At 37.9% G+C, this 27534-nt stretch overlaps 1 protein-coding gene across 1 annotated transcript in view; it reads left to right on the top strand.

Moving 5' to 3' along the window:
* Positions 1 to 27315, top strand: part of SUCNR1 (succinate receptor 1) — a 53272-nt gene extending 25957 nt beyond the window's left edge. The window contains exon 2 of the mRNA XM_059921804.1: positions 26362 to 27315. Coding sequence (XP_059777787.1) covers positions 26362 to 27315 — 954 coding nt within the window. The remainder of the gene's footprint in view (positions 1 to 26361) is intronic.
* The last annotated feature ends 219 nt before the right edge of the window (positions 27316 to 27534 follow it).

Genomic DNA, 27534 nt, shown 5'->3' with positions numbered 1-27534 from the left:
CACTGTGCCACCAGGGAAGCCCAACACCTTATTTATTTTAAATGTGTCTAGTTGTCTGATTTCTTGTGTAAAATGTCCTATTCTCTTTAGTTGTCAGATTTAAAAACTTAAATTTGATAACCAATAAATCTGAAAATTAGTAATTAAACTTAGTGTTAAACTTATTTTTATTAGTTTAAAACACATGAAATTACAATATATAAAGTAAAAATTACCCAATGTCAGTCACTTTATATTTTGACCTGGTATTTTCTCCTTTACCATGAGAGGGACAGAATAAGAGTCAAAGGCTTGGGTTCAGGAGTCAAACAGACAAGCCTTCAAATTATAGTCCAGTCATTTACTAGCTGTGTGATTCTGGATAATTATTTAATCTTTATTTGGCCTCAGTCTCTTCATCAGAAAATTAGGGATATAATCCCTAATATATATATGTATTTTTATATAATTAAATATAATTAAATATATTAGATATATAATTAGATATATAATTAAATTCTTTTTTTTTGAATTTTGAAATTAATTTTATTTATTTTTTATACAGCAGGTTTTTATTAGTTATATTTTATACATATTAGTGTATATATGTCAATCCCAATCTCCCAATTCATCACACCACCACCACCCCTGTCACTTTCCCCCCTTGATGTCCATACGTTAGTTCTCTACATCTGTGTCTCGATTTCTGCCTTGCAAACCAGTTCATCTGTAACATTTTTCTGGGTTCCACATATATGTGTTAATATACGATATTTGTTTTTCTCTTTCTGACTTACTTGACCCTGTATGACACTCTCTAGATCCATCCACGTCTCTACAAATGACCCAATTTCATTCCTTTTTATGGCTGAGTAATATTCCATTGTATATATGTACCACTTCTTCTTTATGCATTCGTCTGTCGATGGGCATTTAGGTTGCTTCCACGACCTGGCTATTGTAAATAGTGCTGCAATGAACATTGGGGTACATGTGTCTTTTTGAATTATGGTTTTCTCTGGGTATATACCCAGTAGTGGGGTTGCTGGGTCATATGGTAATTCTATTTTTGGATTTTTAAGGAGCCTCCATACTGTTCTCCATAGTGGCTGTATCAATTTACATTCCCACCAACAGTGCAAGAGGGTTCCCTTTTCTCCACACCGTCTCCAGCATTTCTTGTTTGTAGATTTTCTGATGATGCCCATTCTAACTGGTGTGAGGTGATACCTCATTGTAGTTTTGATTTGAATTTCTCTAATAATTAGTGATGTTGAGCAGCTTTACATGTGCTTCTTGGGCATCTGTATGTCTTCTTTGGAGAAATGTCTATTTACGTCTTCTGCCCATTTTCTGATTGGGCTGTTTTTTTTTTTTAATATTGAGCTGCATGAGCTGTTTATATATTTTGGAGATAAATCCTTTGTTGATTGGTTTGCAAATATTTTCTGCCATTCTGAGGGTTGTCTTTTCATCTTGTTTGTAGTTTCCTTTGCTTTGCAAAAGCTTTTAAGTTTCATTAGGTCCCATTTGTTTTTTTTGTTTGTTTGTTTGTTTTTATTTCCATTACTCTAGGAAGTGGATCAAAAAATATCTGGCTGTGATTTATGTCAAAGAGTGTTCTTCCTATGTTTTCCTCTAAGAGTTTTATAGTGCCTGGTCTTACATTTAGGTCTCTAATCCATTTTGAGTTTATTTTTGTGTATGGTGTTAGGGAGTGTTCTAATTTCATTCTTTTACATGTACCTGTCCAGTTTTCCCAGCACCACTTATTGAAGAGGCTGTCTTTTCTCCATTGTTTATTCTTGCCTCCTTTATCAAAAGTAATCTGACCATATGTGCATGGGTTTATCTCTGGGCTTTCTATCCTGTTCCATTGATCTATATTTCTGTTTCTGTGTCAGTACCATATTGTCTTGATTACTATAGCTTTGTAGTATAGTCTGAAGTCAGGGAGTCTGATTCCTCCACCTCCATTTTTTTCACTCAAGACTACTTTGGCTATTTGGGGTCTTTTGTGTCTCCAAACAAATTTTAAGATTTTTTGTTCTAGTTCTGTAAAAAATGCCACTGGTGATTTGATAGGGATTGCACTGAATCTGTAGATTGCCTTGGGTAGTATAGTCATTTTCAAAATATTGATTCTTCCAATCGAAGAACATGGTATATCTCTCCATCTGTTTGTGTCATCTCTGATTTCTTTCATCAGTGTCTTATAGTTTTGTGCATAAAGGTCTTTTACCTCCTTAGGTAGGTTTATTCCTATGTATTTTATGCTTTTTGTTGCAATGGTGCATGGGATTGTTTCCTTAAATTCTCTTTCTGATCTTTCATTGTTAATGTTTAGGAATGCAAGAGATTTCTGTGCATTAATTTTGTATCCTGCAACTTTACCAAATTCATTGATTAGCTCTAGTAGTTTTCTGGTGGCATCTTTAGGATTCTCTATGTATAGTGTCATGTCATCTGTAAACAGTGACAGTTTTACTTCTTCTTTTCCAATTTGTATTCCCTTTATTTCTTTTTCTTCTCTGATTGCCATGGCTAGGACTTCCAAAACTGTGTTGAATAATAGTGGTGAGAGTGGGCATCCTTGTCTTCTTCCTGATCTTAGAGGAAATGGTTTCAGTTTTTCACCATTGAGAACAATGTTGGTTATGGGATTGTCATATATGGCCTTTATTATGTTGAGGTAGGTTTCCTCTATGCCCACTTTCTGGAGAGTTTTTCTCATAAATGGGAGTTGAATTTTCTCAAAAGCTTTTTCTGTATCTATTGAGATGATCATATGGTTTTTATACTTCAATTCGTTAATATGGTGTATCACATTGACTGATTTGCATATACTGAAGAATCCTTGCATCCCTGGGATAAATCCCACTTGATCATGGTGTATGATCCTTTTAATGTGCTGTTGGATTCTGTTTGCTAGTATTTTGTTGAGGATTTTTGCATCTATATTCATCAGTGATATTGGTCTGTAATTTTCTTTTTTTGTAGTATCTTTGTCTGGTTTGCTATCAGGGTGCTGGTAGCCTCATAGAATGAGTTTGGGAGTGTTCCTTCCTCTGCAATTTTTTGGAAGAGTTTGAGAAGGATGGGTGTTAGCTCTTCTCTAAATGTTTGATAGAATTCACCTGTGAAGCCATCTGATCCTGCACTTTTGTTTGTTGGAAGATTTTAAATCACAGTTTCAATTTCAGTGCTTGTGATTGGTCTGTTCATAGTTTCTATTTCTTCCTGGTTCAGTCTTGGAAGGTTATACCTTTCTAAGAATTTGTCCATTTCTTCCAGGGTGTCCATTTTATTGGCATAGAGTTGCTTGTAGTAGTCTCTTATGTTGCTTTGTATTTCTGTGGTGTCCATTGTAACTTCTCCTTTTTCATTTCTAATTTTATTGATTTGAGTTCTCTCCCTCTTTTTCTTGATGAGTCTGGCTAATGGTTTATCAATTTTGTTTATCTTCTCAAAGAACCAGCTCGTAGTTTTATTGATCTTTGCTGTTGTTTTCTTCGTTTCTATTTCATTTATTTCTGCTCTGATCTGTATGATTTCTTTCCTTCTGCTAACTTTGGGTTTTGTTTGTTCTTCTTTCTCTAGTTCCTTTAGTTGTAAGGTTAGGATGTTTATTTGAGATTTTTCTTGTTTCTTGAGGTAGGCTTGTATAGCTATACACATCCCTCTTAGAAATGGTTTTGCTGCATCCCATAGGTTTTGCATCATCGTGTTTTCATTGTCATTTGTCTCTAGGTATTTTTTGATTTCCCTTTGATTTCTTCAGTGATCTCTTGGTTATTTAGTAACGTATTGTTTAGCCTCCATGTGTTTGTATTTTTTACGTTTTTTCCCCTGTAATTGATTGCTAATCTCATAGTGTTGTCATCAGAAAAGATGCTTGATATGATTTCAGTTTTCTTAAATTTACTGAGGCTTGATTTGTGACCCAAGATGTGATCTATCCTGGAGAATGTTCTGTGCACACTTGAGAAGAAAGTGTAATCTGCTGTTTTTGTTGGAATGTCCTATAAATATCAATTAAATCTTTCTGGTCTATTGTGTCATTTAAAGCTTGTGTTTCCTTATTAATTCTCTGTCTGGATGATCTGTCCATTGGTTTTAAGTGAGATGTTAAAGCCCCCAGTATTATTGTGTTATTGTTGATTTCCTCTTATATAGCTGTTAGCATTTGCCTTATGTATTTAGGTGCTCCTATGTTGGGTGCATATATATTTATAAGTGTTATATCTTCTTCTTGGACTGATCCGCTGATCATTATGTAGTGTCCTTCCTTGTCTCTTGTCACATTCTTTATTTTAAAATCTATGTTATGTGATATGAGTATTGTTACTCCAGCTTTCTTTTGATTTCCATTTGCATGGAATATCTTTTTCCATCCCCTCACTTTCAGTCTGTATGTGTCCCTAGGTCTGAAGTGGGTCTCTTGTAGACAGCTTATATATGAGTCTTGGTTTTGTATCCATTCAGCAAGCCTGTGCCTTTCGGTTGGAACATTTAATCCATTCACGTTTACGGTAATTATCGATATGTATGTTTCTATTACCATTTTCTTAATTGTCATGGGTTTGTTTTTCTAGGTCCTTTTCTTGTCTTGTGTTTCCCACTTAGAGAATTTCCTTTAGCATTTGTTGTAAAGCTGGTTTGGGGGTGCTGAATTCTCTTAGCTTTTGCTTGTCTGTGAAGTTTTTGATTTCTTCATTGAATCTGAATGAGATCCTTGCCGGCTAGAGTAATCTTGATTGTAGGTTCTTCCCTTTCATCGCTTTAAATATATCGTGCCACTCCCTTCTGGCTTGTAGAGTTTCTTATGAGAAATCAGCTGTTAACTTTATGGGAGTTCCCTTGTATGTTATTTGTCGTTTTTCCCTTGTTGCTTTCAATAATTTTTCTTTGCCTTTAATTTTTGTCAGTTTGATTACTGTGTGTCTTGGCATGTTTCTCCTTGGGTTTATCCTGCATGGAACTCTCTGCTCTTCCTGGACTTGGGTGGCTATTTCCTTTCCCATGTTAGGGAAGTTTCGACTATAATCTCTTCAGATATTTTCTCGGGTCCTTTCTCTCTCTCTTCTCCTTCTGCGACCCCTATAATGTGAACGTTGTTGCTTTTAATGTTGTCCCAGAGGTCTCTTATGCTATTTTCATTTCTTTTCATTCTTTTTCTTTATTCTGTTCCATGGCAGTGAATTCCACCATTCTGTCTTCCAGGTCACTTCTCCATTCTTCTGCTTCAGTTATTCTGCTACTGATTCCTTCTAGTGTATTTTTCATTTCAGTTATTGTATTGTTCACCTCTGTTTGTTTGTTGTTTAATTCTTCTGGGTGTTTGTTCTTTAATTCTTCTAGGTCTTTGTTAAACATTTCTTGCATCTTCTGGATCTTTGCCTCCATTCTTTTTCTGAGGTCCTGGATTATCTTCACTATCATTATTCTGAATTCTTTTTCTGGAAGGTTGCCTATCTCCACTTCATTTAGTTGTTTTTCTGGGGTTTTATCTTGTTTCTTCATCTGGTACAATGTTCTCTGCCTTTTCATTGTGTCTATCTTTCTGTGAATGTTGTTTTCCTTCCACAGGCTGCAGGATTGTAGTTCTTCTTGCTTCTGTTCTCTGTCTTCTGGGGGATGAGTCTATCTAAGAGGCTTGTGCAAGCTTCCTGATGCGAGGGACTGGTGGTGGCTAGAGCTGAGTTTTGCTCTGGTGGGCAGAGCTCAGTAAAAGTTTAATCTGCTTGTCTGCTGATGCGTGGGCCTGGGTTCCCTCCGTGTTGGTTGTTTGGCCTGAGACAACCCAGCACTGGATCCTACCCGGCTCTTTGGTGGGGCTAATGGCACACTCTGGGAGGGCTCATGCCAAGGAGTACTTCCCAGAACTTCTGCTGCCACTGTCCTTGTCCCCATGGTGAGCCACAGCCACCCCCTGCCTCTGCAGGAGACCCTCCAACACTAGTAGGTAGGTCTGGTTCCGTCTCCTATGTGGTCACTGCTCCTTCCCCTGGGTCCTGATGTGCACACTACTTTGTGTGTGCCCTCCAAGAGTGGAGTCTCTATTTCCCCCAGTCCTGTCAAGGTCCTGCAATCAAATCCTGATAGACTTCAAAGTCTGATTCTCTAGGAATTCCTCCTCCTGTTGCTGGACCCCCAGCTTGGGAAGCCTGATGTGGAGCTCAGAAGCTTCACTCCAGTGGGTGGACTTCTGTGGTTTAATTGTTCTCCAGTTTATGAGTCACCCACCCAGCAGTTATGGGATTTGATTTTATTGTAATTGCGTACCTCCTACCGTCTGATTGCGGCTTCTCCTTTGTCTTTGGATGTGGGGTATCTTTTTTGGTGAATTCCAGTGTCTTCCTGTCAATGATCGTTCAGCAGTTAGTTGTGATTCTGATCCTCTCTCAAGAGGGAGTGAGCGCACGTCCTTCTACTCTGCCACCTTGATCCAATCTCCCCTTCATTAAGTTCTTGTGTATGTTAAAGGAATTAATAAGCACAGTGTTGTTACAGAGTGAGTGCTCAAAAAACATTAGTGAAAGTTATTAACATTGGATTTAATTAATATTTTGATTGTCTTTCCCACTATTTTCTTTTTCCTATTGAATTTCCTGATTGGTACCCCTGGTTTATATGAACTGCTCTTGTATTCATAGCTCATTACATATTATCTCATTTGATACTATGAACATTATGAGGTTTATGGGGTAGGAATTATTATCCCCCTTTTCCAAACAAGGAAACTAAGTTTTATTATCTTTTCAAAGAGCGCACAGTGAGTAAAAGGCAAAACCACGTGAGAATTCACTAACCTTTTTTCACCAAGCTTCCTTTTATAAGGTCATTTGAAATGGATATTCCCGGGCAACAAATATTCTAACATTGATGGCATTGGATTGACATGATCATTCTGAGGAAGTCTTCTCATTTATTACAAACTTCTGTAATAGCCAGCATTTATTTAGCACTTAGTATATATCCCATACTACATATGTATAAACTATGTGCTTCTATTATCTACATAACAACTCCATGAGACTGGCACTCTTATAGTCCCTGATTTACAGATAAGAAAACTGAGAGCTAGTAAGTGGTGAAGCCAAGGTCTGAAAGGAGGAAGTTTGCCTCCAGGGCCTGTGCTCTTAACCAGTACACTGTATTACCTATTAGTAAATTATACTGCAAACTTACTGCTTTCAAAGTTTCATTTCTCCTCAACCAGTAAATTTCAACATGTCACTGTTTCTAAAACAAAACAAAACAAGACCAAAAGCAAAAAAAAAGGAAAAACCCAAAACACTGTCCCCATTGAAAATTTGTGTGCTGAATAGAAATATTTCCTAGGAGGTTTGTACTCTCACAGGCAAGACTGCTACATAATTTTCAGAGTCCAGTGCAAAATAAAATTAGAGGACCCCACTTTAAAAAGTTATTAAGAATCCCAATTAGAATGTGACAGTAGAGCATTAAGTCAAGTGTGTGGTCCTGTGGAGCATGAGACCCTGTGCGACTAAAAGGTAGTCCACCCATGACATGGGCCCAAGCAGGGCCCATAACCCCATACCTGGCCTCGGGCCAACACATCTGTCCTATTGTAGACTCCAATGAAGCCTCGTAATGGAACAGAAGTACTGGAGACCTCTTATTGAGTCTGTCTCAGAATCACTCTAGTTTTTCCAATGAGAGCACCCTGAGGCAATGGGACCTTTTGGCGAAGTAAGACTTGGGAGGGAAGCAAGGCTACCAGATCTGCTGTGAAAAAGGAGAAACAGAGACCAGATTTTATCTCAGCAGTCCAGAGTGAGATAGTGGTCAGGATGTGGGGAGAAGAAAGAGGAAGTTCTGGGGAACTCCCACTGTCCCACAAAGAGGGAATCACGCTTGCCTCCCATCAGAATGGTGGCAGAAACCTGTAAAATATATCCATTTATCTTGGTCATTTGGATGGGGGGGTCCATGTTAATTTTGTTTAAAATTAGTAAGCCTGGCACTGGTCATTCAAATGCTTTGTGTTTTGCACTCTTAAAATTGTAGACAAAAAATAATGTTTTTAGTCTTCCTTCTAAAAGTAGAAAAGAGTTGCATTTCTGAAAAATAGTTGTCATTAATTTTTTTTTTAATAAATTTATTTATTTATTTATTTTTGGCTCCATCGTGTCTTCGTTGCTGTGTGCGGGCTTTTTCTAGTTGTGGCGAGCCCTTTGTTGTGGTGCGCAAGCTTCTCATTGTGGTGGCTTCTCTTGTTGCAGAGCATGGGCTCTACGTGCTCAGGCTTCAGTACTTGTGGCACACGGGCTCAGTAGTTGTGGCACATGGGCTTAATTGCTCCAAGGGCATGTGGGATCTTCCCGGACCAGGGCCCGAACCTGTGTCCCCTGCGTTGGCAGGTGGATTCTTAACCACTGCGCCACCAGGGAAGTCCCAGTTGTCACTAATTTTTGATCTTTGATTCAATCTGTGGTGTACATCAAAAGTATTGTCATTCTATATTGGAGGCAATCAAGAATTAGAGCAGGGGGCTTCCCTGGTGGCGCAGTGGTTGAGAATCTGCCTGCCAATGCAGGGGACACGGGTTCGAGCCCTGGTCTGGGAAGATCCCACATGCCGCGGAGCAACTAGGCCCATGAGCCACAACTACTGCACCTGCGCATCTGGAGCCTGTGCCCTGCAACAAGAGAGGCCACGACAGTGAAAGGCCCACGCACCGCAATGAAGAGTGGCCCCCGCTTGCCACAACTAGAGAAAGCCCTCTCATAGAAACAAAGACTCAACACAGCAAAAAATAAAATAAATAAATAAAGTAAATAAATAAATAAGTCAGGAGCTCTAAAAAAAAAAAAAGAATTAGAGCAGGTTTGAATCAAAATACATAGGTTTAAACTCAGGTCCCTCTCTTTACTGATTCTGTGATCTTGAGAAAGTTACTTAACCTCTCTGAGCCTCAGTGTTTTTTAATCTGTAAAGTGAGAAAATTTTAGAAATAATAAACAACCTCAGAGGATCTTTACAAGTATTCAATACATAAAGGTGCTTAGTGCAATACCTGGCACATCACAAGAATTCAACAAATTATAGAGACATTATTTCATATAAATATGCATACATTTCATATATGAGTACATTTGTATTTCATGTATGTATATACTTTTAAGTGTATAGTATAGGTAAATAAATACATATGTGTGTATACTTATAAAATATATTTTTTAGGTTTCTGAGTTTTGAGTTCTTGTATATCAGAGAAGGGGAAATACTTGGCTAGGAGGACTGGCTGCAGTAGTTTATTCTGGGGCTTCTGTCTGTCACTGCCAATTGAACATTCAACTTTTATGGCATTCAAATTAAATTACTACTGCCTGCACAATTAGGAACTTTTTCAGCATCATCCCTATGCTTCAAATCAAGCAGACTGAGTGTTTACTTGAGTATAAATGTAATGTAACCCAAAGAAAAAGCCAGGTGTGTTTCCTGTTTGAAATGGTGGTTATGTGTTTCCAGGTGTTATGCAGAGCATTGATTGGGACGCATAAATTGCCTTCTATTGAGGTTATCTTACTTAACTGCCACCTCTCTCCCTAATCCCTAGCTACCTGATGTATTTTTTATGTGTCTCTTGTTTTTAATCACTGAAAATAAAATGGGAAATACCTGAAGCTCTAGTATCCCTTTTGATAGTACACTGACAGCATATATCCAGCTTTCCCTCCAAAATTTCAGTTTTATAGTTCCCTCAAATTTGTTGAAAACAGCTGTTTAGTTATTATTTGCCTAATACAGAATTCGCCAAAATTTGCGAATTTGAAAAATGAAGAAAAAACAGAAGCAATTGTAAACCCGACATAAACAGTGCTTTACCTGTTTCTTATTATTTAAATATGCAAATAAACATGAAAATAATGAGTGCTTCTCTGTTGTTTTGCTAGTGAATAGAATAATTTCAACAGAAGTCTTTTTAAAACCTATATGTGAAATGTGTTTTCCATGAAATGAGTCATTTGTTTTGTGTCTCAACTTCTCAGGAAGTTCGCTTACATGAACGTCTGACTTGGAGGCTTGACTGAAGAAATTTCTCCTGGACTTTTGAATTATTAATCTTGGCTGCATGATATGCAAATCAGACTGCACTAACTATGGCCAGCAGCACAGCACTGGGTCAGAAGCTGTGTTAAGCGGCTGGTAAAGAATTTCTGTCAAGGGATCAGGGCCTTCTGACACAATGGTAAGCTCTAATGCAATTCATGTTGTCCAGGTATATAAAGTAATGCTAGACCTCCCATTTGTTAAGGGTTTCTTTTAAAAGTGTCCTGTGAACAATTAAGGTTTTAAATAATGTTTAAATGAACTGTCTGAACTGTCATTTGTAAGTACATGTAGAACAGCAAAAGAAAGGAAGTCATAGTTGTTTCCTCATTTATTTTTTACCAAATTTTGTCTTGTTTTAATTGCCAAATACTAAATTTATTTTATTAAATTTAATACTAAATTTATTTTATTTTATTTTATTGCCAAATACTAAATTTATTGTATTAAGTACTAAATTTATTTTATAAATTTTATTAAATTTATTTTATTAAATTTATTTTATTTAATAATGTCTTGGTTACTGATATTTCAACAAAAAGAGTAATTGGATTTACTTAAATGCATATAACTACTTATGAATGTAATTTAAAGTTTCTAAATCAGATGAAAGACTCTAGTCTATAATATTTGCATGTTCAGAAAATAATGTGTTGGAGGAAATTTTAAGGCATTCTAAAAATGAAATTTAGCATTTATGTTTGTAAAAATTACATTATTCAAGAATATATATAGTTCACCAAGGAAAAAAAGAAAATTGCAGAAACTATTGCTATTACACCTTTCAGAACTTTTAATAATTGGTGAAGTATTTTTAAAGAACTTCATAAACACACAAGTTGATACCATACTATCACTTTTTAATATCTTGATTTCTGGTATAATTTTTGGAATATATAAAAATATATTAAAAATGAAGTCATCAATATTAAATGATTGTATATTTTCAGTGTAAATATTTTCATTCAGTTTATCAATGAAAAATTAATTTGTTTATAAATACTCATGTTGCTATATAAATTTGTCTTGTAGTTAAGAATTAAAATTTCATAAATGTTCTTTGTTTAATTGTGATGATTATAAGAAAAAGCAGTTTAAAAGCTAACAGACTATCAAACATATTTTTAAATTTAAGTTTTTAAAATGTTCATTTTTAAAAGGCTGAATACAATTAAAGTGAAAGAAACATTATTCCCAAATTAAAAATGAGAACTACTGATCTGCTTATGTAAGTAAATTGAATGTTATTTATAGTTTAATACCTCTAACAGGTTTGGATATATTTTTATAAATATAATTAAAGATTTCACTTTAATTGCCAATATCTAAAGGAAAAAAAAAACTGTTAAAAATAATTAATCCAAATCAGCTATAACCTATTTATTATGATTTCTATTTCCTAAAAATTAAAAATATAACCACTACAAAGCAGAAGAGAAATATTAATTTTTCATGAGAGAAGTTCCTCTTCAACAGGAATTTTGCTTAAAGGACTAGCTTACTTCATCAATTTGTAGAATTGTGATGGCCACACTAAAAACACATGCAGCTACAAATATCATCTAATTTGAAATCTAAAAACTGTGGGTCCTGATGAGGTTAAATTGGTTTGCAAATATTAGACAACCTTACCTTTATAAAACCACAAATTACTAATATTGGACTTAGAAAAATTATTTTAAGAATGAAATAAATGTATCAAAAAAGCAGATTATAAAACATCATAAAGAGTATAATATCATTTTTGTAAAGATAAATTCAAGTATATATTAAAGTGTAGGAGGGTATCCAAATATTAGGAGTGGTTGGTTATAGAAATTTTTGATTTTTTTTTTTTTTTTTTTTTGCCTATCTGCCTTTTCTGAGTGAGTGTTACATAATAACAGGTGTTTTTAAAAGTTATTCTTTAAAAAAAGAATGAAGCAACCACTCTAAGCAGGACAATGGTTAGTCATTCACTTCCCTTATTCTAGTTGTGGTATTTTTTATCCCTGCTACCTCCCTTAATCTCCCAATCCCAGTGGATGACTCAAAAGCAGAAGAATTCTCTGTGGCATCAACATGGCCCCTACCTGCCCGAGTGGTAGCTATTGGTAATCTGGCTTCTAGTTATACAAGTCTTCATGGATGTATTTTTCTTCCATGGCAGACAAACCTTTATGCTACACATAAGCTACTGACATAAGTCAGTACATTTAAGAACTGACTAGGCAGAAAGATAAGAATTATGACTAGAAAAGGAGGAAATACAAAAATAAAACAAGTAAGTTTCTTGTCATAATGAGACTTCCTATTGTCTTAATATTCATTTGAGTGTGTGCATCAGCGTTTTGAGTATTCCCAAAATAGAGTTGCCTAGAACTGAGCCCTGAGAAACTCCAATATTTACAACTTGGGCAAAGAAGGATTAGACTGTAAAAGAGTCTACAAAGAGAGGAAGGAGGACAAGGCGATTGCCATGTCATAGAAGGCAAGGAAGGGAGAACTTCCAGAAATTGTGGAATGGGAAGTTGCTGGGAATAGAGTAAAAAATAATATTGAAAAATTACCAATGAGCTAGAAACTAAAGCCTATTATTATTTTTTAAAAGACCATTGACCTTCGGCTGTATTCCTAAGAATTTTTAATTTTTAATATTATACATGCTGATATGCAGGAAAAAAATAGGAAGTCCAGATAAACCAAAAGGAGAAAGGACACAATAAAAATTATCTGGAATCTCATCACTAGGGATAAAAGTATTAATACTTTGGTACATGTCCTAAGCTTTCTAAGGTTTATTAATTTCAGATGTAAATTTCTAATTTTTTTGGTTAATTTTCATCTAAAAAATTGATCTTAGAAGATATATATATCAAATTTTACCTTCTACAGCAATATGTCTAAATCACAGCTATCACTCCTCCAGTTGCCAGTTTTGAATATTTGTCATACTATATGCAGCAGCATCTTTTATAGGGAAATAGAGCACAGAGCTTAATTTGGTGGACTTACTACTTATCTGACCTTGGAGGAAATATTTATAAAGATGTTTTGTAAACAGTCAAGTGTTTATATTCCTCTTTCCACTGAGCAAGCATTTACAGACCATCTACTTACCTGGTAGTCACTGTACCAGGTGTAGAAGGTAAACTGTGAGTAAGATAAAGTTGTGAGAAATGCTAAGAGCAAGGTAAGTATACAATGCGGCGGGGAGGGGTTGCTAATTAGACTAGGGAGTCAGAGATCCTATCTTGGGAAACCCACACTTAAATTGAGGTCTGAAAAGAGTGTAGATGTAAGACAGAGTATGTGATGGAGCAAGGATCGTAGGGGGAAAGTGTCAGAGAAAAATTCAATGAATTGAACATTAGGAAAGTTCTCTGTGCATTCAAAGGGCAGGAAGAAAGATGAGAAAGGAGGAGAATAATACCAGGTGAGACTGAAGTGGAGTCCAGGAGCCAGACCATGCAGGCCTTGAAGTCTCTTTAAAAATTTTGGACTTTATTCCTTAGACAGTGAAAAGTCATTGAAACGTTTTGGTTGAGGAGAGTAATATGATTGGAATTTTGATTGTAGTTTTTCTAAGATTGTTTAGCTATCATGTTGAAGGTAGATTAAAAGGGGGCAAGAGAAGATGTGAGGAGACCATGGAAGGATATGGTATAGTCCAAGATTATAGTAGCCCGGATTAGAATGGTGATGAAGGAGATGGAGCAATAGTGGTGAATTTGAGAAATATCCAGACATTATAGTCAACGAGACATGGATAGTTTAGTTGTTATTGGAGGTGAGCAACAGATGACTTCAAGGATGTTGCTCGGATGTCTGAGGTGACCACCTGGGTAAATGGTGTGGCCATTCACTGAGTTAGGTGGAGGTACAGCAAGACTGAGAAGGAAGTTGGAGAGCTTATATAGGATTTCTGGAGGTAGAGGTACCTCTGAGAGATCAATCCGTGGTAATAAGTATAAACCACTAGAGCTTATAAGACAGGTCTGTGCTGGGATAAACATTGAGAGGTTGATATGTGGATGGTCATTAAAGATAGAAAGTGGATGAGATCATCCGGGCAGAGCCTAGATAAAGAAGGTGTTCAATACTGATCCTTGAGGAACTTAACATTTAATGCTTAACACGAAAAGGCTTAGGTCACAAAAGAGCCTGCAAAGAACAACCAGGGAGAAAGAAGGAAAACTAGGAGACTGTCAAGTCAGAGAAGGCAAAGGAAGAGAGTGCTTCCAGAAGTTATGGTATGAAAAACAGCTGAGAAGTCAAGTAAGAAGATGACTGAAAAATGAGCATTAGATGGAGGAACGTGGAGGCTATTTTGGTGGAATGATGGATCAGGAGCCAAATTAGAGTATGTTGAAAAGGGAATAGGGTGTCAGGATGTCAAAACAATTAGTGAAGACAGCTATTTTTGTTGCTCAAGGTATGACAAGGAGAGAAACATGTGAAACCAGGGAGAGTTGTTGATGTCTTATCTATGCCTTGTTTATCTTTTTATTTCTTTTTTAAACTTAACTTTTATTTTATATTGGAGTATAGCTGATTTACAATGTTGTGTTAGTTTCAGGTGTATAGCAAAGTGGTTCAGATATACATATATCCATTCTTTTTCAGATTCTTTTCCCATATAGGTTATCACAGAATATTGAGTAGAATTCCCTGTGCTATACAGTAGGTCCTTGTTGGTTATCTATTTTATACATAGTAGTGTGTATATGTTCATCCCAAACTCCTAATTTATCCCTCCCCCGCTCACCTTTCCCCTTTGGTAATCATTAATGTATTTTTGAAGTCTGTGAGTCTGTTTCTGTTTTGTAAATAAGTTCATTTGTGTCATATTTTAGATTCCACATATAAGGGATATATGATATTTGTCTTTCTCTGTCTGACTTACTTCACTTAGTATGATACAGATGCATTCTTATTAACTAAAGTCCACATTAGAGATATACATTAGAGATCACTCTTTGTGTTGTACATTCTCTGGGTTTGGATGATGCATAATGACAAGTATCCACCATTCCAGCATCATACAGAACAGTTTCACTGTCCTAAAAATCCTTTGTGCGCCACCTGATCATCCTTCCCTCCCTCCCCCCAAACCCCTGGTAACCCCTGATCTTTTTATTATCCTTATAGTTTTGCATTTTCCAGAATGTCATAGAGTTGGAATCACAGAATGTAGCCTTTTCAGATTGGCTTCTTTCGCTTGTTAATATGCATTTAAGGTTCCTCCATATCTTTTCATGGCTTGCTAGCTCATTTGATTTCAGCACTGAATGATATTCCATTGTCTGGATGAACCACCGTTTATTTATCCATTCACCTGCCAAGGGACATCTTGATTGCCTCCAAGTTTTGGCATTTGGGAATAAAGCTGCCATAAACATCTGTGTGTGTATTTTTTGTGGGCCTAAGTTTTCAACTCCTTTAGGTAAACACCAAGGAACGTGATTGCTGGATGTTACGGTAAGAGTATGTTTAGTTTTGTATGAAACTGCCAAACTATGCCTGAAAGTGACTGCACCATTTTGCATCCCCACCAGCAAAGAATAAGAGCTCCTGTCGCTGCCCCATATCCTCACAGATACTTGGTGGGTAGTGTTTTGGATTTTAGCTACTCTAATATGTGTGCAGTAGTTTCTCACTGTTGTTTTAATTAGCAACTCCCTAAGAACATACGATGTGAAGCATCTTTTCATATGCTTATTTTCCATCTGTATCTCTTTTTTGGTGAGGTGTCTGATCAGATCTTTGGCCCATTTAAAAAATTGGCGTGTTTTTTCTTATTGCTGTGTGTTAAGAGGTCTTTGTATATCTTAGACACCCATCCTTTATCGGTTACATGCTTTGCAAATATCTTCTCCCGGTCTGTGGCTTGTCTTTTCATTCTCTTAATCAAATATACATTTTGAGTAGTGATACCATGTAGGGAATAAGTTCATAGGTTTCAAAGTGGCTACATTTAGTTGATGAAGAAATTTCCCTAATTCTCAGTATGGCTCGTTTGGAGCAGAAAACTTTATATTTGGGTGTTTGGGAGTGGTTGCTAAAAATTGCGTCTTACTTTATGCCTGTGAGTCCTCCTGCTGACCAGGAGGGCCTTGCTGGCTGAGGACAGTATTCCTGCCAATATGCAGGCTCATTCCTGGAAATTCCTTGTGGCCACCACATGGCCTCTGACTGAGGTCTCTCCTCACTAATCCATTCTGCTACCAGCTGCCAGACTAATCTTAAAATACTGCTTTCATCACAACCTAGTGATTCCCTGTTGCCTGTCTCAGCAAGTCTAAACAATTGGCTTCCCTTTTTATGGTATTTTTATTTATTTATTTATTTATTAACATCTTTATTGGAGTATAATTGCTTTACAATGGTGTGTTAGTTTCTGCTTTATAACAACATGAATCAGCTATACATATACGTATATCCCCATATGTCCTCCCTCTTGCGTCTCCCTCCCACCCTCTCTATCCCACCCCTCTAGGTGGTCACAAAGCACTGAGCTGATCTCCCTGTGCTATGCAGCTGCTTCCCACTAGCTATCTATTTTACATTTGGTAGTATATAGAATTCCGTACAACTCTCTCACTTCGTCCCAACTTACCCTTCCTCCTCCCCGTATCCTCAAGTCCATTCTCTACGTCTGCGTCTTTATTCCTGTCCTGCCCCTAGGTTGTTGAGAAACTTGTTTTTTTTTTTTTTTAGATTCCATATATATGTGTTAGCATACAGTATTTGTTTTTCTCTTTCTGACTTACTTCACTCTGTATGACAGACTCTAGGTCTATCCACCTCACTACAAATAACTCAATTTCGTTTCATTCTATGGCAGAGTAATATTCCGTTGTATATTTGTGCCACATCTTCTTTATCCATTCATCTGTCAATGGACACTCAGGTTGCTTCCATGTCCTGGCTATCGTAAATAGAGCTGCAATGAACATTGTGGTACATGACTCTTTTTGAACTATGGTTTTCTCAGGGTATATACCCAGTAGTGGGAGTGCTGGGTTGTATGGCGGTTCTATTTTTACTTTTTTAAGGAACCTCCATACTGTTGTCCATAGTGGCTGTATCAATTTACATTCCCACCAACAATGCAAGAGGGTTCCCTTTTCTCCATACCCTCTCCAGCATTTATTGGTTATAGATTTTTTGATGATGCCCATTCTGACTGGTGTGAGGTGATACCTCATTTTAGTTTTGGTTTGCATTTCTGTAATGATTAGTGATGTTGAGCATCCTTTCATGTGTTTGTTGGCAATCTGTATATCTTCTTTGGAGAAATGTCTATTTAGGTCTTCTGCCCATTTTTTGATTGGGTTTTTTGTTTCTTTGATATTGAGCTGCATGAGCTGCTTGTAAATTTTGGAGATTAATCCTTTGTCAATTGCTTCATTTGCAAATATTTTCTCCCATTCAGAGGGCTGTGTTTTCGTCTTGTTTATGGTTTCCTTTGCTGTGCAGAAGCTTTTAAGTTTCATTAGGTCCCATTTGTTTATTTTTGTTTTATTTTCATTTCTCTACAAGGTGGGTCAAAAAGGATCTTGTTGTGATTTATGTCAAAGAGTGTTCTGCCTATGTTTTCCTCTAAGAGTTTTATAGTGTCTGGCCTTACATTAAGGTCTTTAATCTATTTTGAGTTTATTTTTATGTATGGTGTTAGGGAGTGTTCTAATTTCATTCTTTTACATATAGCTGTCCAGTTTTCCCAGCACCACTTATTGAAGAGGCTGTCTTTTCTCCATTGTATATTCTTGCCTCCTATCAAAAATAAGGTGACCATATGTGCGTGGGTTTATCTCTGGGCTTTCTATCCTGTTCCATTGATCTATATTTCTGTTTTTGTGCCAGTACCATATTGTCTTGATTACTGTAGCTTTGTAGTATAGTCTGAAGTCAGGGAGCCTGATTCCTCCAGCTCCATTTTTTTTTTTTCAAGATTGCTCTGGCTATTCGGGGTCTTTTTTGTATCCATACAAATTGTGAAATTTTTTGCTCTAGTTCTGTGAAAAATGCCATTGGTAGTTTGATAGGGATTTCATTGAATGCATAGATTGCTTTGGGTAGTATAGGCATTTTCACAATGTTGATTCTTCCAATCCAGAAACATGGTATATCTCTTCATCTGTTTGTATCCTCTTTAATTTCTTTCATCAGTGTCTTATGGTTTTCTGCATAGAGATCTTTTGTCTCCTTAGGTAAACATTCCTAGGTATTTTATTCTTTTTGTTGCAATGATAAATGGGAGTGTTTCCTTAATTTCTCTTTCAGATTTTTCATCATTAGTGTATAGGAATGCAAGAGATTCTATGCATTAATTTTGTATCCTGCTACTGTACCAAATTCATTGATTAGCTCTAGGAGTTTTCTGGTAGCATCTTTAGGATTCTCTATGTATAGTATCATGTCATCTGCAAACAATGACAGCTTTACTTCTTCTTTTCCAACTTGGATTCCTTTTATTTCATTTTCTTCTCTGATTGATGTGGCTAAAAGTTCCAAAACTGTGTTGAATAATAGTGGTGAGAGTGGGCAACCTTGTCTTGTTCCTAATCTTAGTGGAAATGGTATCAGTTTTTCCCACTGAGAATGATGTTTCCTGTGGGTTTGTCATATATGCCCTTTATTATGTTGAGGTACGTTCCCTCTATGCCTACTTTCTGGAGGGTTTTTATCATAAATGGGTGTTGAATTTTGTCTAAAGCTTTTTCTGCATCTATTGAGATGATTATATGGTTTTTCTCCTTCATTTTATTAATATGGTGTATCACATTGATTGATTTGCATATATTGAAGAATCCTTGCATTCCTGGGATAAACCCCACTTGATCATGGTGTATGATCCTTTTAATGTGTTGTTGGATTCTGTTTGCTAGTATTTTGTTGAGGATTTTTGCATCTATTTTCATCAGTGATATTGGCCTGTAGTTTTCTTTCTTTGTGACATCTTTGTCTGGTTTTGCTATCAGGGTGATGGTGGTCTCGTAGAATGAGTTTGGGAGTGTTCCTTCCTCTACTATATTTTGGAAGAGTTTAAGAAGGATAGGTGTTAGCTCTTCACTAAATGTTTGAGAGAATTCGCCTGTGAAGCCATGTGGTCCTGGGCTTTTGTTTGTTGGAAGATTTTTAGTCACAGTCTCAATTTCAGTGCTTGTGATTGGTCTGTTTATATTTTCTATTTCTTTCTGCTTCAGTCTTGGAAGGTTGTGATTTTTTAAGAATTTGTCCATTTCTTCCAGGTTGTCGATTGTATTGGCATATAGTTGCTTGTAGTAATCTCTCATGATCCTCTGTATTTCTGCAGTGTCAGTTGTTACTTCTCCTTTTCATTTCTAATTTTATTGATTTGAGTCTTCTCCCTTTTTTTCTTGATGAGTCTGGCTAATGGTTTATCAATTTTGTTTATCTTCTCAAAGAACCAGCTTTTAGTTTTATTAATCGTTGCTATTGTTTCCTTCATTTCTTTTTCATTTATTTCTGCTGTGATCTTTATGATTTCTTTCCTTCTGCTAACTTTGGGGTTTTTTTGTTCTTCTTTCTCTAATTGCTTTAGGTGCAAGGTTAGGTTGTTTATTTGAGATGTTTCTTGTTTCTTGAGGTGGGATTGTATTGCTATAAACTTCCCTCTTAGAACTTCTTTTGCTGCATCCCATAGGTTTTAGGTTGTCATGTTTTCACTGTCATTTGCTTCTAGGTATTTTTTTATTTCCTCTTTGATTTCTCCAGTGATCTCTTGGTTATTAAGTATTGTATTGTTTAGCCTCCATGTGTTTGTATTTTTTACAGATTTTTACTGTAATTGATATCTAGTCTCATAGCGTTGTGGTCAGAAAAGATACCTGATATGATTTCAATTTTCTTAAATTTACCAAGGCTTGATTTGTGACCCAAGATATGATCTATCCTGGAGAATGTTCCATGAGCACTTGAGAAGAAAGTGTATTCTGTTGTTTTGGATGGAATGTCCTATAAATATCAATTAACTCCACCTTGTTTAATGTATCATTTAAGGCTTGTGTTTCCGTATTTATTTTCACTTTGGATGATCTGTCCTTTGGTGAAAGTGGGGTGTTAAAGTCGCCTAGCATGATTTTTTTAGTGTTGATTTCCATTTTTATGGCTGTTAGCATTTGCCTTATGTATTGAGGTGCTCCTGTTGAGTGCATAAATATTTACAATTGTTATATCTTCTTCTTGGATTGATCCCTTGATCATTATGTAGTGTCCTTCTCTGTCCCTTGTAATAGTCTTTATTTTAAAGTCTATTTTGCCTGATATGAGAATTGCTACTCCAGCTTTATTTTGATGTCCATTTGCATGGAATATCTTTTAAAATCCCTTCACTTTCAGTCTATATGTGTCCCTAGGTCTGAAGTGGGTCTCTTGTAGACAGAATATATATGGATCTAGGTTTTGTATCCATTCAGCCAGTCTATGTCTTTTGGTTGTAGCACTTAATCCACTTATGTTTAGGTAAATATTGATATGTATGTTCCTATGACCATTTTCTTAATTGTTTTGGGTTTGTTATTGTAGGTCTTTTCCTTCTCTTGTGTTTCCTGCCTAGAGAAGTTCCTTTAGCATTTGTTGTAAAGCTGGTTTGGTGGAGCTGAATTCTCTTAGCTTTTGTTTGTCTGTAAAGCTTTTAATTTCTCCATCAAATCTGTATGAGATCCTTGCTGGCTAGAGTAATTTTGGTTGTAGGTTTTTCTCTCTCATCACTTTAAATATGTTCTGCCACTCCCTTCTGGCTTGCAGAGTTTCTGCTGAAAGATCAGCTGCTAACCTTATGGGGATTCCCTTGTATGTTATCTGTTGTTTTTCCCTTGCTGTTTTTAATATTTTTTCTTTGTATTTAACTTTTGATAGTTTGATTAATATGTGTCTTGGCGTGCTTCTCCTTGGATTTATCCTGTATGAGACTCTGCACTTCCTGGACTTGATTGACTATTTCCTTTCCCATACTGGGGATGTTTTCAACTATAATCTCTTCAAATATTTTCTCAGTCCCTTTCTGTTTCTCCTCTTCTTCTTGGACCCCTATAATTCGAATGTTGGTGCATGTTAATGTTGTCCCAGAGGTCTCTGAGACTGTCCTCAATTCTTGTCATTCTTTTTGCTTTATTTTGCTCTGTGGTAGTTATTCCCACTATTTTATCTTCCAGGTCACTTATCCGTTCTTCTGCCTCAGTTTTTTGCTATTGGTTCCTTCTAGAGAATTTTTAATTTCATTTATTGTGTTGTCCATCATTGTTCGTTTGCTCTTTAGTTCTTCTAAGTCCTTGTTAAGCGTTTCTTCTATTTTCTCCATTCTATTTCCAAGATTTTAGATAATCTTTACTATCATTACTCCGAATTCTGTTTCAAGTAGACTGTCGATTTCCTCTTCCTTTGTTTGGTCTGGTCGGTTTTTACCTTGCTCCTTCATCTGCTGTGTGTTTCTCTGTCTTCTCCTTTTGCTTAACTTACTGTGTTTGGGTTCTCCTTTTTGCAGGGTGCAAGTTCGTAGTTCCCATTGTTTTTGGTGTCTGCCCCCAGTGGCTAAGGTTGGTTCAGTGGGTTGTGTAGGCTTCCTGGTGGAGGGGACTGGTGCCTGTGCTTTGGTAGGTGGGGCTGGACCTTGTCTTTCTGGTGGGCAGGACTGCATCCAGTGGTGTGTTTTGGGGTGTCTGTGACTTTATTATGATTTTAGACAGCCTCTCTGCTAATGGGTGGTGTTGTGTTCCTGTCTTGCTAGTTGTTTGGCATAGGGTGTCCAGCCCTGTAGCTTGCTGGTCGTTCAGTTGAGCTGGGTCTCAGCATTGAGATGGAGATATCTGGGAGAGCTTTCACCATTTGATATTACGTGGAGCCGGGACGTCTCTGGTGGACCAATGTCTCAGCTCTCCCACCTCAGAGCCACATTCCTGACACCCGGCCAGAGCACCAAAACCCTGTCAGCCACTCAGCTCAGAAGTACAGGGAGAATGAAAGAAAGAAAGAAAGAAAGAAAGAAAGAAAGAATAAAATAAAGTTATTAAAATAAAAAATAATTATTAAAAATTAAAAAATTAAAAAGTAATTCAAAAAAGAAAAAAAAAAAGAAAGATAGAAATAAGAGAGCACCAAACCAAAAAACAAATGCAGCAATGATAACAAGTGCTAAAATCTATACTAAAAAAAAACCAAAATAAACCCCCCAAAACAGACAGACAGAACCCTAGGATAAATGGTAAAAGCAAAGCTATGCAGACAAAATCACACAAAGAACCATACAATACACACTCACAAAAAGAGAAAAAGGAAAAAAAAATATATATCTTTGCTCCCAAATTCCACTGCCTCAGTTTTGGGATGATTCATTGTCTATTCAGGTATTCCACAGATGCAGGTACAGCAAGTTGATTGTGGAGATTTAATCCGCTGCTCCTGAGGCAGCTGGGAGAGATTTCCCTTTCTCTTCTTTGTTCGCACAGCTCCTGGGGATCAGCTTTGGATTTGGACCCGCCTCTGCGTGTAGGTCTCCTGAGGGCGTCTCTCCTTCGCTCACACAGGACGGGGTTAAAGGAGCAGCTGATTCTGGGGCTCTGGCTCACTCAGGCCGGGGGGAGGGAGGGGTACGGATGCAGGGTGAGCCTGCGGTGGCAGAGGCCGGCGTGGCGTTGCACCAGCCTGAGGTGCGCTGTGCGTTCTCCCGGGGAAGTTGTCACTGGATCACGGGACCCTGGCAGTGGCGGGCTGCACTGGCTCCCAGGAGGGGCGGTGTGGAGAGTGACCTGTGCTCGCACACAGGCTTCTTGGTGGCTGCAGCAGCAGCCTTAGCATCTCATGCCCGTCTCTGGGGTCCGTGCTGATAGCTGCTGCTTGTGCCTTTCTCTTGAGCTTGTTTAGGCGGTGCTCTGAATCCCCTCTCCTCGCTCACCCTGAAACAATGGTCTCTTGCCTCTTCGGCAGGTCCAGACTTTTTCCCGGACTCCCTCCCGGCTAGCTGTGGCGCACTAGCCCCCTTCAGGCTGTGTTCACGCTGCCAACCCCAGTTCTCTCCCTGGGATCCGACCTCCGAAGCCCGAGCCTCGGCTCCCAGCCCCCGCCCGCCCCGGCGGCTGAGCAGACAAGCCTCTCGGGTTGGTGAGTGCTGGTCGGCACCGATCTGTGCGGGAATCTCTCTGCTTTGCCCTCCGCACCCCTGTTGCTGCGCTCTCCTCCGTGGCTCCAAAGCTCCCCCCTCCACCACCCCCGTTTCTGCATGCAAAGGGGCTTCCTAGTGTGTGGAGACCTTTCCTCCTTCACAGCTCCCTCCCACTGGTGCAGGTCCCGTCCCTATTCTTTTGTCTCTGTTTTTTCTTTTTCCTTTTGCCCTACCCAGGTACGTGGGGAGTTTCTTGCCTTTTGGGAAGTCTGAGGTCTTCTGCCAGCGTTCAGTGTTCTGTAGGAGTTGTTCCACATGTAGGTGTATTTCTGATGTATTTGTGGGGAGGAAGGTGATCTCCACGTCTTACTCTTCTGCCATCTTGAAGGTCTCCTATGTCTTGTTTTTAAGACTGACAAGATGAGATTATCTAAATGATGATCAAAAGGATGCAGTTCAGGTGGAGAAGCTGAAGCGACAGAAAAGAGACAAGATGGATAACGTGTAGGAATCTTGAGAATTTGGGAATGAGTTGGATCTGGAGTAAGCCCAGAGGAATAGATATTCTCTGTTGTCACAGGAAGGAAGGAGGAGAGGACAGTAACGGAGGAAGGAACCAGAGAGTGGACACCCAGTGAACGGGCTCTGTCTCAGGGATTTGTAGGAAAAACTCATCCATGATGAGTAGGACAGAGGTTTAAAACAATTGGAAAGTTATGACAATGAGACATGTAATAAGACGCGGGCAATGTGAGAGAGTAGAATCACATAACCTCAAACACAGAGTGAAACCAATTTGCTTAGTTCTTCAGCATTGTTCAATGTGTCTGCTGCCTGAGGAAGTTCCAATCTAGCTTCTTCTAGTGTTGGACTTTGTGGCAGGTTGCCATGGAAAGCCTTGAGGAGAGGCTCAGAGGAATTTAGGATGTTTTAAAGTAAGTGATTAAAAATAACTTATCAAAATATTGCATTTATCATATCTACAATTCCATGAATTATTTTTGTAAATAAAACACTCTCAAAGTAGCAGCGATCTTGGGAACTCCCTAGCAGTCCAGTGGTTAGGACTCTAGGACTCAGTGCTTTCACTACAGGGGAGCTTGGATCAATCCCTAGTTGAGGAACTAAGATTCCGGAAGCCTCCTCGTGGCACAGCCAAAAAAAAAAAAGTAGCAGTCACCTTCAACTGAAACAAAACACTTGAATTTGACAAAAATCAATAAAAGTTCTCCAGATGCCTTAATTTCAGAAAATTCTGCTCAGTGTTTACATGCTTCCCAGAAGAGGCGGTTCAGATGCATTTGTTCTTATTTTGCTCTATTCACCAAAATACTATACTAAGAGAATCATTTGATTGCAAGTAACACTCTGAGGCCTATTTGATAGGAAATTTTTAGAAAATTTTATTTTCAACCTTGCTAGAAATAAGTAGGATTTAATATTTCAAAATGGCAATCCAGTACCTTTTTAAGAAATTCAATTCTTTAGTCTATCCAACCACAAATAATCTTGCCTCTTTAAAGAGAGAAAGTGGCAGGTGAGCAAGACTTTTGAAGTTTGAATGAATCAGATTGCTTATTTTCATGGTCCCTATTCAGAAGGGGCTATGATTGAGGTCTATTACTAAATGTATGACCTTTCAAGACTCAGTGACTTTGTGTGTAAAGTGAAAGTAGTAACAATCCCCAGTTCCTTATGTCACTGTATTAAATGAGATAATCCTTGGAAAGTGGTGAGCACAGTGCCTAGTACACTATAAGCTTTCAGTAAATCGTGGCCACTGGTATTATTATTACTAATATTTTCAGCTTCATATTTTAAATTTTTAAAATCATGTTTTAACACTGGAGTTGTACAGATTCTATTAAATGTTAAGACTACTATTTTGAGCACTATATTTGTTGCTAAGTCTGCCATAACAAAATGTTTTGGATTGGGTGGCTTAAACAACAGAAACTTATTTTCTCACAGTTCTAGAGGCTAGAAATCCGAGATCAAGGTGTCAGCAGGTTTGGTTTCTCTTGAGGCCTCTCTCTCTGGCTTGCGGATGGCTGTCTTCTGACTATGTCCTCACATGGCCTTTCCTCTATGTGCGTGCATCCCTGCCGTCTCTTTCTCATCATATATGGACACAAACATATATGATCTCATGTAACCTTAATTACTTCTTTTAAGGTCCAGCTCCAAATATGGTTAAATTCTGAGGTACTGGGCTTTGGGACCTCACCATATGAATTTGTGGGGAGCACAATCCATCCCATAACAAGCATGCTGAAGTATGTAGTGAAAGATCACTGTGTGTGGTGCAATAGGCTGCAGGTCAAATTCTGGCTCTGGCATATGGTGACCTGTGATTAGTAATTTAATTCTTCAACCCAGGTTGTTCTCATGTCTAGTAGGATGGAAGTGGGATTGAGTTAAATGGATTCTTCTGAAAATTAGAGATAATATTTGTGATGTGCTGGGCATATAACATGTCAATAAATATGTTGTTGCAAAAATTCTTAAAAACTGGCGTTGTGTTTTATAAACTTAAAACAACAAGCATAATCCTTTGTCAATATGGAAACATAATCAAAGCTATTAAAATTGCAAGACTGGAGTTATAAGAATCCTTGTTTCCTCTTCTAGGTTATGGTTCAATTAAATTTAACTCAGAGGATTTGTTGAACAACTGTGATATGCTAGGGACCACAGTCAATCCTGAAGACACACATTGAATTCGACTCTTCACTTACTTCACTGCACTTTCTCTTGGCCTCCTTGCATTTGTCAAGTCCTCTATGCATGTTTCCACCTCTGGGCCTTTGTGTGTGCTTTTCTTTATGTCTGATACTCTTTATCATGACATGATATGCACTTATTTATTTCCTGATTTTTCCCAAGAGAGTATAAATTATTTGAGATGAGGAGCTTTGTTTTACTCATGGCTGTCATCCCGCGTCTAGCACATAGTTCAAAGGAACTCAATAAATATTTGTTGAAATAATATATTAGTGATATATATGTACATGATTGTTTGTATACATATGCACTCCTTACTAATGTAACCAACTCTCTGCAGTTCAACTTTTAAGTGTTATTTGATGATGATGATGATGATGATGATGATGGTGGTGGTGATGATGTTCTGCACAGTTTTGTCTGCATTCGTGGTCTAGTGATTCATCCTTATATTTTCTCTCTCTCTTCTTTAGGCATGGAATGCAACTTGTGAAAACTGGCAGGCAGTGGAGGCTGCTCTGGAAAAGTACTACCTTTCCATTTTTTACGGGTTTGAGTTTATTGTGGGAATCCTTGGGAATACTGCTGTTGTTTTCGGCTACCTCTTCTGCCTGAAGAACTGGAACAGCAGTAACATCTATCTCTTTAATCTCTCTATCTCTGACTTGGCTTTTTTGTGTACCCTCCCCATGCTGATGAGAAATTATGCCCAAGGAAAATGGACATATGGGGATGTGCTCTGCATAAGCAACCGATATGTACTTCATGCTAACCTCTACACCAGCATTCTTTTCCTCACTTTTATCAGCATCGATCGATACCTGCTCATGAAGTATCCTTTCCGGGAACACTTCCTGCAAAAGAAAAAGTTTGCTGTTTTAATCTCTTTGGCCATTTGGGGTTTAGTAACCTTAGAGCTCCTGCCCATACTTCCTCTTATAAATCCTGTTATAGCTTCCAAAGGCACCAACTGTACTGATTATGCAAGTTCTGGAGACCCCAGTAACGTCCTCATTTACAGCATGTATCTAACCTTCTTGGGGTTCCTCATTCCTCTTTTTGTGATGTGCTTCTTTTATTTCAAGATTGGTCTCTTCCTAAAGCATAGGAGCAGGCAGCTCTCTACTGCGTTGCCCCTTGAGAAGCCTCTCACCTTAGTCATCATGGCAGTTGTGATCTTCTCCGTGCTTTTTACTCCCTATCACATCATGCGAAACGTGAGGATTGCTTCACGCTGGGGGATCTGGAAGCAGACCCCATGCACTAAGGCCACCATCAACTCTTTGTACATCGTGACTCGGCCGTTGGCCTTTCTGAACAGTGTCATCAACCCTGTCTTCTATTTCTTTATGGGAGATCACTTCAGGGAGATGTTGATGAATAAACTGAGACACCTCTTCAAGTCCCTTACATCCTTCAGAAGATGAGCTCATGGACTAACGTTTTCATTCAGGGAAAACTGAGGTGCTTGTGTAACAGATTGTTTTACACAGCAGCTGTAGGCCAGTTAGAGTTTGATTTAACTCACAGACGTAAATCAGAGAGGGTCACAGATTTGATCCTGTTTTAAAGGCATGTTGGACCCAGGGTGTGTGAAAAGGAGAGGACAGGAAGTACTTATTGGTTTCTTGACCTAAGCACCAAAA

This window comes from Balaenoptera ricei, chromosome 4, assembly GCF_028023285.1.
Source record: "Balaenoptera ricei isolate mBalRic1 chromosome 4, mBalRic1.hap2, whole genome shotgun sequence".
In the NCBI taxonomy this organism is placed as follows: domain Eukaryota; kingdom Metazoa; phylum Chordata; class Mammalia; order Artiodactyla; family Balaenopteridae; genus Balaenoptera; species Balaenoptera ricei.
This window is presented reverse-complemented; position numbering and strand designations above follow the sequence as displayed.